The following is an 11,936-nucleotide window of genomic DNA, read 5'->3' as shown; positions in this document are numbered from 1 at the left end:
AAGTTTATGATCTTTTTGTGGAATGCATGGTTTCTTAATCTGAAAAGTTCTCCTTTTAAAGTTCTAGCATAAAAAAATTAAAGAGCACATTGTGTAGAGCCTCACTTTATGGGTTTTAGCACCTTGTGGATAAGCAAAGAATGATTAAAAAATATTTTATGCTTTTGGCTGCTGGTACATGCTACATTAGCAGTAAGATTTTGATGTATTACATATTAACGCTGACTCTAAAGTGTTTTTACCAAATGCATTATAGGAAATAGTCACTACTGACTTTTTTGAAATTAAAAAGTATGTACTGGAGACACCATTGTGTAACAGAAAGAAAATTCGGAGTTAGAAACCTTAACCTCTAGTTCTAATTCTGCCACCAACTAGTTGGACAATTCATTTAACATCTCTGGCCTTAATTTTTTTAACCAGACCTGAATATATTATTATAGTTTCCTCCTTTTACTATTAGACTGGTTAAGTGAAGAAAGCCATAATTTTATTTTCAATGATTCCTAAGTTTAGATGTTACTTTCCATTGGTTTACTCTGATGTGTACTAGCAACCAAAAGGCATGTTTTACTAATCAGGACAGGCCCAAGCAACAGTTTAAATCATGATAGAAACTCTTCATCAGCCTTGAGGGTTATATTTCTGAGAAGTATTGTGCTTGGCAAAACTAGAGTTAGCGAGATCAAGATCTCCTAAAGTACATGCGTTAGCAGGGAAGGGAAGGAATCAATATTACTGTCATTAAATATATCTAAAAATGGATGTAATAGAAGTTCCAGAAGGCATCTATGTCAAAAAAAACCCTGACATGTCAGTATTGCAAACTTACTCTGGTAGACGAACTTTCTTCATCATCATTTTTATTTTCAAGCAGCATTGCTACAGCGTCCTGATCTGCTAAGATACATTTTTACCATAATCAAGGCTTTAATTAGGGAAATTGCATGTCCTTAAAAATATTTTTTATTCTACTCACATTTGATTGAAATGGAATGTCTTTGACCTTGTGTACAATATCCTTTTATTTTCAATATTCTCAGCTATATAACTGTTCCGATTAGAGGAAACTGAATAGACACAGTAAGTAAATGCAATATGTAGTCTTGGATTAGATCCAGGGAAAAAAATACTATAAAGGACATTATTAGGACAATTGGAAATATTTGTATATGGAGTTTATTTTAGACTTAAGATATTAGGTAATTCCTAAACAAGTCAAAATCCTAAATTCGCTCATTATATTGTGGTGATGTAAAAGAATGCCTGTTCTTTTTTTTTTTTTTTATTTATAGCTGTGTTGGGTCTTCGTTTCTGTGCGAGGGCTTTTCTCTAGTTGCGGCAAGTGGGGGCCACTCTTCATCGCGGTGCGCGGGCCTCTCACTATCGCGGCCTCTCCTGTTGCGGAGCACAGGCTCCAGACGCGCAGGCTCAGTAATTGTGGCTCACGGGCCTAGTCGCTCCGCGGCATGTGGGATCTTCCCAGACCAGGGCTCGAACCCGTGTCGCCTGCATTGGCAGGCAGATTCTCAACCACTGCGCCACCAGGGAAGCCCAGAATGCCTGTTCTTAAGGCACACACATTGAATATTTAGGGATAATAGGGAATGATATCTGCAATTTACTGACCATATAGATTAGGAAAAATAATAGTTCAGAGTAGTTTGTGATAAGGAAACCTCAGCGAGGAGGGGGCAGCGGTGGGGTGGGGGAGGGGAGATAGAGAGAAAGAGAGAGAGGGAGGGAGAGAGATTGAGAAAGTAAAAGGAGCAAAATGTTAAGTAAACTTGGGTGAAGAGTAGGTATATAGAAGTTATTATTTGTAATAGCCTTGCAACTCTTCTGTAAGCTTGAAATTCTCTTAAATAAGGTTTTTTTTTAAAGTCTCTGTTAATTGTTGCCACATCACATCAGCATTGCCTAATCAGAAATTATTTTCAAGGACTTCCCTGGTGGTGCAGTGGTTAAGAATCCGCCTGCCAATGCAGGGGACATGGGTTCGAGCCCTGGTCCGGAAGATCCCACATGCCGCGGAGCAACTAAGCCCATTGAGCCCGCGAGCCACAACTACTGAAGCCCATGCGCCTAGAGCCCATGCTCTGCAACAAAGAGAAGCCACCGCAGTGAGAAGCCCGTGCACAGCAATGAAGAGTAGCACCCACTAGCTGCAACTGGAGAAAGCCCGTGCACAGCAATGAAGACCCAACACAGCCTACATAAATAAATAAATAAATAAAATTTTTTTAAAAAGAAATGATTTTCAGTGTTTAAGTTTACATTTTTCTGGGCCCATCCTTATATTCATATATAAGGTAAACAGATATCCTTCTCTGCACTACCAGGCGGACTCTCTCACATAGGGAGAGGCCAGCAATAATGATTATATTTTTATTTAAGAAATAGCTTATAATCTTCAAAGGCAGTGTCATAAACACTTGAAAAATATTTTTAACAACATTTTCCTGTACATACAAATATGTGGAAATAATTCCAGAGAGCCTTTCCATAGATCAAAATGATGCTGATCAATTGATCTATCAAAAGATCAATTTTTTTAAAAAAAGACTGTGTTATGCTAAGTCCTAAAATTGTTATTTTAGATTAGCATACTACACTACTTACTAACTGTAGTTAGCTCAGGATTACAGTGTTTTTTTCTTTAGTAGAGCGTAAGCCAGAGTTGTCATAAATGCCAAAGTTCACTGTCACCTTGATTTCACAATTTAGTAGGGCAGATTAAAATCGTAAATTTATTTTTGACATCGCAATTTTAGCACGGCACCCTTATCTAATATCAAATTTTGGCATCTCAGAATCTCATGCAAGTCATGATAATCAGTTTTTAAATGCAAATCCTGAAAAATGGATTTCAGCAGAGGATGGATTTGAAACTTCAAGCTGATCATGCCTAGAAGGACATGTGAGTGTTTACTGTTGAGCTATGACACACATATATTTCTTATAGCAAATTACAGACAAAAAGGCATAATACTATATAGCTTATTTCTGACATAAAGCATGGTCATGTGAATAAACGAGGACAATATAGTCAAATGTTCTCTCTCTCTCTGATTTACTATTCACTTACCTTAAAAACCTAGGTAACTAAAGAAAAGCAAGTAAAGTTTTAACTAATATTTTATAGATGAAAATGGATTTCATAGGAGTCAAAATCACTAGGTAAATTAAAATTTTCCACTAAAAATGACCACATACACGTACAGGCAACATCTTCAGATGTTAGGCAAGATAATTACAACACGCACCTGGTATTCAGTAGATGAATAATGCTCTTAACCCAAACATGTGGAGGTGCTTCAAGATGCCCTAGGTAGTAGAGCAGATTAGTTTGGGGTAAGAAAACCCTCAGGATCCAACATTTGAACTTTGTTGGCCGGTACATAAGAAGTGACTTGACCCTTAATTTGGTGGAAGCTATTTCCTCAGATTTCTTGATTCACAGAAATTTGGTTTTAAAAGGGATATTCAGAAAACATGAGTCCATGTTTTTACAAATGTGAATTCGCCTTTTTGCCAAAGGTCACCTGATAAGTTAGTGGCAGAAAAAGGACAGCAACTCAGGTCTTTTGGCTCCCAGGTCTATTCCTGAATGCACGCTGCTGTCTCACTGTTTTATTTTATGTGAATACAAAAAAAAATATGGAATTTCAGTCTTTAATAAAAACCCTTAAATAATTTAAAAGATGCTCCTCTTTGCAAAAGCTGATTCTCCCACTGCATATATTACAGTTATTGAATGGGAAGAGAATAATCAAAGACAATTAAATTTCACAATACAATTTTACTTCCCTTAATTTGTACACTAAATATTTTAAGCATATATGATGTACATATTCTTTGAAGATCACTCTTTTATGAAGAATCAACCCGTTACTTGCTTTGTATTGAGAAAAATGATTTAGATAATGGAGAGTTTCTATTTTTAAAAATATTTGCATGCCAAAGGCTTAAATACCTTCAACCCTATTAATTGCAGTGGAACTAAGGTCTTTCTAACTTCATTTTGTGACATGTCATTGATTTAACATAAAGAGTTTCAGTACGTTTTAACAAGAAGTAAGGCCATCTTAAATGATACAAGTAGAAGAGAGGTGACAAGGTGACAATGAGCATAAGTACACATTTTCAGTGTCATGAGAGTGTTCTTTTTCTAAGAGTAAATATAATAAAATACTGACAGGAAATCTAAACCTAGTCATAGCCCTGATTATCTGAATTTCAATTAATATTACGGTCTCTTGTATATATTTTGAAGTAAGCTTTATCGACTACCACTCTTCATTAAATAAATTGCAGATTTGAGTTCTAACTCTCGCAATATACGGAGGATTTAAAGGGTAGAAAAACAATCACTTATTCTTCTTCTGTCAAAATCAAGCATGCAAAGTCTCTCATGATAATTTGGCGAGAACAAACTATATGGGAGTCAATCACTGTGAAGAACAGTTGCCCACTATCAAGCCCTTTTAATTCCTTGCTACTCAAAGTATGGTCCACGAACCAGCAGCATCAAATGTGTTAGAAATGCGAAAACCCAGGTCCTACTCCAGAGCTAATGAATCATAATCTGCATTTTGAAAGGATCTCTGAGTGGTTTATATACACATTAATATTTGAGAATCATTGCTTTAAATTAAATTTGGAGAAGGCATGGGAGAGGAGTGAGTGGAAATGATTGTATTTACATCTGTATCTTCTTACCTAACTAGACATGTAATAGATAGGTAAACAATATTATATACTATTTGTCAGACACTTTGTGAAGACTTTTAAATTCATTGTCAAGTTTAAATCCACAGCAAGCTTTTATGATGGGAATTGTCATTGACATTTTACAATGAGAAAACTGTGATTTACAGAAGTAGATAAGGCAAGTTCACATAGATAGTAACTGGTAGGAGGGGGGCAGTCTGACTCAAGAACTTATGCACTTGATCATTATATTTTATGGCTTAGCACATGGCTATATGCAGATTTCAACTTATATCAAAACATGGTACCAATTTTTGAATGGTGAATGTATAAATTACACAAAGGCTGCAATGGAAAAAAAGTTATGTCCCAGATAAAAATATTCTTGTCATGCATGGGTCTTAAATAGCTTAGGCTTTCAAATTCCTCCATATCTGCCAATTTGTGTTTTTTAAGATGATAAAATACACAATCAGAAAATTTGGATGGGTACAAGTACCAGCTAAGTACTCATAAACCAATAAGTTAAACTGGTACTTAACCTTCTACTCATAAAAATATAGAGTAAGATATTAAGAATGAATTCTAAAACTATTTAATAGTGTTCTGATGATCATATACATTAGAAAGTTCTTATTTGTATCTGTCTGGAAAGATACATGTCTATATTTTCCTTTACTCTGGAAAGGAAATTATAGAATCAGACAGATACAAATATGTATTTTTTTAAAATTTTGTTTCTTTGGCTACAGCTATATTTTAATAAAGTATAAAGGTACAAGAGGCTGCTCTATTTCACAGTGGTGGGGGCAGAAACTAACAAGATACAGGAAAATTTTCTTATATTCAAGTCCATAACTAATATGATTAAAATAGCTGACAGTTACTGAATGCTTACTTACGTGTAAGAAGCTGTCACAAGAAGAATTTTTTTAAAATATCATTTAATTTTAACTATTAAATGGGAACTAGCTTTATCCAGATGAGGAAACAGAACTGTTAAATGTTGGATCTAGGATTTATACTCAGGTAGACTGGCTCTAGATCCCACAATTCATGCAGCACAATTTTAGGAAAAGATTCCTTTACCTCCCAGTGTATTTAACATATTTCAGGTTTCCTCCCTCTACAATAGAAAATATACATATAATTTTCTCTTTGAATTATTTTAGAGGTGTACAGTATATGATGATCTATTTATAGTCACACTGACTTAATGGTCTTATAAATGAAATAAACGCCTTAGGTTCATATTATCAATATATATGAATTACGTCTTTAGTGCCTAGTTTATCATTCAAAAAAAGACTGAAAGATAAACTCTAGTGTAATTTGTTTCCTTGCACCATCTAGTGGATTTAAATGACAACTGCGGCAGTAGTATAAATGATTGTAAGTCAATTATATGTCAAATTTTCAAACGTATCAGGAGAACTAGTCCTAAAACTGTATTTCAGATCATTACCACAAATGTGCACATAGTTGTCATTTGTCTTTTTCAAGAGGGAATCGATTAAGCATGGACGAAGAATTCATTAGCGAGTGTTTAAATCTGCAAACAAAATAACATAAAACAGCATCCTTATCATCTTTTCACAATTAGAGATAATGACAGTCTGATACGTTTTAGTTCTTCCCATCCGTTTTCCTAAAACTCCAGGGCTACCCAAGCAGCTGCGCATAGGGAGGAACCCGGCGACTCTGCGCGGTGCCAATGCGCAGGCGTGCTGAGGAGCGGAAGTGGGGAGGCGGGGCTAAACCCGGACCAGCGAGCGGAAGAGACCGGGGCCGCGGAGAGAGGCACTGAGACCGTTTGGCGGCGGTGAGTCTGGGGCCAGCCCGAGCTGAAAGTCCCAGGCCCGGGGAGACGCCAAAAGAAACGGAGATACCTGGGGTTCCGGAGCAGTCGCCACTGGTTGCTGCAGCTGCCCTGCCTCTGCCGCCGCGACGCCTCCGCCCTCGCTGCTGAAGACGCGGCCCTGACAGGCCTGTAAGCCTAGGCGCGGCCGGCCGAGCCCGACGTGTTGCCGCCCGTGCAGCTGTGAGTAATCCGAGCGCCCTCTCCACGGTCGTGTACAGATTAAAATGGAGGAAATTTCGTTGGCTAACCTGGATACTAACAAGCTAGAGGCCATCGCTCAGGAGATATACGTAGACCTAATAGAGGATTCTTGTTTGGGCTTCTGCTTTGAGGTGCACCGGGCAGTCAAGTGTGGCTACTTCTACCTGGAATTCGCAGAGACTGGTAGCGTGAAGGATTTTGGCATTCAGCCAGTGGAAGATAAAGGAGCGTGTCGCCTCCCGCTTTGCTCCCTTCCCGGAGAATCTGGGAATGGGCCTGATCAGCAGCTGCAACGCTCACCTCCGGAATTCCAGTAGCTGCAACATGAGAGTCTGAGGGTGACCAGGACAATAACATAGACCAGTCCTGTGGTTTTGAGAAGTTAGGTAGCTAAGTAGAAAAAAAAAAAAAAAATCAGACAAAAGTCCCAGTTCCCATTGAAGAACCTAGCCTTTAAAAACTTGGAGTGGAGAATTTAGGAATTTGGATCCTTGTATAAGTGTATTACTTTTGGATCAGCTTTGAAATCCTGGACAGGAGGGGCGGTGCTGTGCATCCTGCACGCCATGCAGTGGTTGATTTCTAAACCCACCAGAAAGTGCACAAGAACCCTGTCCTGTCCCCAGTGCACAGGTGAGCATCTGTGTGCTCAGCATATAAAGTTCTTTGGTTCCTCAGCCTTTCTGTCTGCCTGATGTCAAGGGCTTTCTGGATAACTGACCGTTTGGACATAACTGATGGTCAGGCCTTAATTGTTGGGCCTCAGTGGGACTGCACCTCTGATCTCTGAGCCTCTGATTTGGGCTTCTCCAAGACAAATGAAAGTCACTTATGAGATCTGGATATTAATCGTTCCGATCTGGGAAAGCCAAGAAAAAGAATTCCCAGCTGAATCTGGTAGGAGAAGCTCTGTGGTCTTGACACCAACAAGAAGAAAAGCTCAAAGCCACCGGTTTCCCAAAGGTCCAGCGTTTAACAGTGACTTCAGCGGAGTTGGGGACATGGGCTAGCGTTTTGCTGAACAGAGCCCTCTTTCTTGCACCCCACCTGGTGGCATAGGCTTAGCAGATGAATGACTTGGTTATTCAGGCAGGCTGAGGATTAAGTTATGGTCCCTTGGGGAGGTAGCAGGGCCTTCTGCGACTATGCACGATCTTTCAAACTGCAGGATTCATATCTGGATGTACTGTGCTGTGGACAACAGTTCGGTGGGGCATTTTCCTATTCTGAGTTACTCGTGACCTAGCCAGTCCATGGGTCTGACTTGGTTATTATGCCAGGTCACTACCTGCCTCCCACTTAAGGGGCAGGAGTGAACTATGGAAGAGCATCATGGCTGTGCAGGAGGCTGTGGTTTGAAAGCTGAGCCCGGAGGGGACCTGTTTCAGCTGCGCTCACTAATGTGAATGGGTTAGTGCTAGGAGCCAAGGAGCAGGACTGGGTCCACCCTCACCTGACTGTGCAGTATCCTATTGAACGCCCCTGTTCCTTGGGTTGGGCAGTCACAGAGCTCTGTGGCAGTGAACATCTAGACTGTCACCACCTTCTCTGCCCCTCCCGAAGGGCAGCCCTTTCCACTCAGTTCCCTTTGGACCTTCTTGACAACAAGAGCTGTCCTTTTGTTGTTGGAAGTCAGGAAATGGCCCCCAGAAACCCTCTGGTTTTAGGGAATGGGATAGGGGAGGATGGGAAGTGTGAGCTGAGTATCAAAAACTACCCTCCACTTGGCGCCATGATTGAAGTTGATGAAATGTATAGGGGTGGGAGCCCCAAGGTGAGCGGGAACGGTGCTGCTTTATTTGAAATGTTTTCTTACCTCATTCTGTGCCCCAGTAAGGGGCCCAGCCTCCTTTGTCTGGCTTGGCCCCGTGTCCCTCCAGCCCCCTGCTCCGTGCCGAGCTGGTGCAGCTCACCACCCCGGGTGCTGCCTGCCGCTCTACATTCGCGCTGACCAGTTTCAGTTTCTCTCTCTTGATGCTCCTACTTCTGAAGGCTGCCCAGTTTCCCTTTCCTTGGCTTCTCTTAAGTTTGTTTTGTTTTCTTGTTTTTGTGAGAGAGAGCAGAATCTTTCTTATGGCTCCCTCTATTGGGATTAGGATGAGAAGAGAAAGTAATTTTTTGTATATGAAAAGCAGTGTCATGCCTAAGCATTTCTCCTGTAGGACTCCTTGCTGGTATGCCTTCCTGCTGTGTCTTAGTTCCTGAGGAGTTATATCTTCCCACCTCCACTTGGATACTGCCCCCTAGGACCTAAGCAGAAAAGCAGTCAAGGCCGAGTGGCACAGGGATGGCGTAGGTTCTGATCCATTTTCTCTAACCCTTGCTGTGCATGTATCCGTCCTTATCCCAGAAGGAGCTGTTTGGACTGTATGGACTGATTTGGGTTACATACTCTAGAGGGTTAAGGGAAGCATAGTAATAGGGCCTCGAGACTGTTTATTATTGCATTCTCCCTCTAGAGTTGTCCTGCTCAGGCCGAGGGCCTAGCTACAGATTGGTCTTCAATCCAAGAGTTGTAATAACTGTTTAAAAAGTCAAACCCTGGCAAGAACTGAAATAATGTTGGGTTATCTGCCCTTGCCTTTTTTAGAGACATCTCCTTCTGAGGGGATGCAGAAGGAAAGGAGGGTCTAAGTGAGACTCTGGCCTACTTAAAGATAATAGCTGGGAAGCAGGCTGAAGGTAAGGCCATGGTCCACTCCTCCTTCAGAGAGGGAGCTCTGATTGTGACATTACTGTTTCCTTTCTGGCCTTTTCTCCTGGTTAGAGGAGGGAGAAGTGGAAATAGTTTTGAGTAATGGTTGGTTCATATTACCTCCCTCTTGGTTTGTGTTTTTGTTTTTTGCTCCCCATTATTAGGGCAGTAGCCCCCGGTCCTGGTTGGGTATGAGGTGGGCTAGGTCCAACAGGTGCCCTGAGGGGACAAACTAACTCCTTTCTTTTTGGGGGAGAGAATGCTCCCTACCATATAGTTAACAGTGGTTAGGAACTCTCCCTTTCCCTATCTTTCCTCTTAACAGCAGAATTCCTGTCCTAATCTCCTCAATTAAGTGTATTGATCACCCTGTAATTCTATTATGTATCTGAGTGTGTGTGTGTGTATGGGGGGGGAAGGGGTTCTTTACAAATTTCTGTGGTTTGTGGCTTTTTCTTCCATACATTAGTTCCCACCACCGCATGCCCAGGGGCCATTGCCTGGCATTATCGCATGCTGGGATCATCGGGGAAGTGTAGTGAAGCTCACCATTGTCCTTTGTTTTGGAGAGTCTTATTTTTGCAGAAGTAGTCCATCCTATACAGGTTGCTAACTAACTGTGTATTCCCCTTGCCCCATGGCTGCTGGTGTAAATAAACTGCGTCTCCCCATTGGTAAACAATTACAATAAACAAAATTTTAAAAAATGACTTTATTTGGACTCTGTTCATCTTTTAAAATTGTACGTTTCTTGGGTATTCACATAGTGAAATAAATGTTGAACCACTGTTGAACCTTAGTCACTTTCTCCTGAATGAGTTTTATCAGATAGAGGAATTTTGCCCAACTTTGTTTCTCCATCTAATAGTGCAGATTTAGCTCTCTGCAACATCCAGTGAAAGAAACAAACTATACAATCTTCCCTTTACCATAACAAATAAGAAGGTGGTAAAATAAATACAATACGATCCTGTCACTAAGTCCAGTGTGAAGGATAGTTCAATTTAAATGGCACTCAAGCTATCTTAATATATACACTTTATCACCATTTTGATCTAATACGACTCTTGCTCTCAAGAGGCAAATGATTCATAGCAAAAATGAGTCAGCCTTTCTAAAGGTAATTTTTTCCAATACTTTTCGTTTTACTCCAACTATTTAGGTCTGTCATTTTGTTTTTAGATAATTCAGAGATTTTTCATTTATTCCAGTTCCTATTCCAAAGTTGGAGCACTTCCCTAGAAATTGTACATATTGCTCCTTAGAACTGATCAAATCAGTAGTTTGCTAAATGTTCTAGTTCGTTAAAGAAACAGTCCCAAATTGGAAATAATATTTAGATGAATAAAAATTATAGAAATGGGACCAGAGGAAACCAGTTGCAGTAGGATATCTCAGGGGACTTTATTGACATGTGACATGGTGTTAAGTCACCAAACACTCAGATGCAGCTGCAGCAAATCCTTTTGGGTCCTATTTCATATGTTTAGATTTGAATTAATATATTTCATGCTAACCTACTTTTCTGAAATGAGGTATTTGCAAGACCTCAGTGCTCTACTAAATCCACTTGACAGTAGGACTTTTGAGATTATTTTCATGTTTTCTAACTAATGATCTTTATATATAAAAAGAAAAAAAAATCACATACCTTTTAACTCCCTAGATACTTGGTTTTAACTGGCATGTAGCATGAAGTCAGGAACCTAATAAATGGTTGCTTGATGTTGACAAAGAAAATGAAGTATGCTGAAGTAGTTAAGGATTCAGGAAGAGCTTTCTTTAAACATCTTTTCATATTAGTCTTCAATTACCATGGTTAGTGAATTGCTGGTTCTCAGAGATAACGTCACATTTGAAAGTTTCACCCTGCTGTGGAGGGCACAAGCTTTTTGATTCTTCCACATGTTCCCAAAGATGCCTGTGATGCTTTGAAGGAAAATATTTGTTATAAGGGATGCACTTGTTCAGAAAGATATTGTAGATAAACCTGTAAAAAAAATTTACAGGTTTATCTGCAATAAACAAAAATCCTTGGTTTTGTTTTTTCCATTTTGAAAACTTCAATCATTATTACTCGAGCCTTAGTGGAAATATGTGAGCTGGAAAGGAAATACTAAATTCATTTCAGAAATGAGAAAATCGTTCAGCAGCAAAGACTTGCCCACAGTTTAAAAACAAAAATACAGAAGCAATAGAAGCAAAAGTAGAATGCTAGTGCAAGGCCAGTGCACTTTGTTGAAGCAAGAAAATTTTTAATAAGTGAAAGGACTAATTTTTTTAAAAGAAATTGCAGTTACAGCAGAGTGAAAAAATTGTGATACTGATGAAAACTTTAAGACAGTGATTGATTGAAAACATTGAAAATGGAAAATATATTTAACAATATAATTTATCAAAAGTGACTCAAGGAATTTTTATTTTTAACCTTAAAATTTAATAAATGTAGTAATTTAACTACTAGAA

General features: G+C 39.4%; 1 protein-coding gene across 1 annotated transcript; it reads left to right on the top strand.

Annotated features, from left to right (window-relative positions):
* The first annotated feature begins 6,449 nt into the window (after positions 1-6,449).
* On the top strand, positions 6,450-10,180 carry ATXN7L3B (ataxin 7 like 3B). The gene has a single exon (XM_082419182.1). It carries the CDS (start codon positions 6,799-6,801, stop codon positions 7,090-7,092), a length of 294 nt encoding a protein of 97 aa, XP_082275308.1. The 5' UTR covers positions 6,450-6,798; the 3' UTR covers positions 7,093-10,180.
* Positions 10,181-11,936: the final 1,756 nt, after the last annotated feature.

Source organism: Balaenoptera physalus (genome assembly GCF_965194825.1).
Source record: "Balaenoptera physalus genome assembly, chromosome: 13".
NCBI lineage: Eukaryota > Metazoa > Chordata > Mammalia > Artiodactyla > Balaenopteridae > Balaenoptera > Balaenoptera physalus.
The sequence above is the reverse complement of the archived record's forward strand: the minus strand, read 5'-3'. Positions and strand labels throughout refer to the sequence as shown.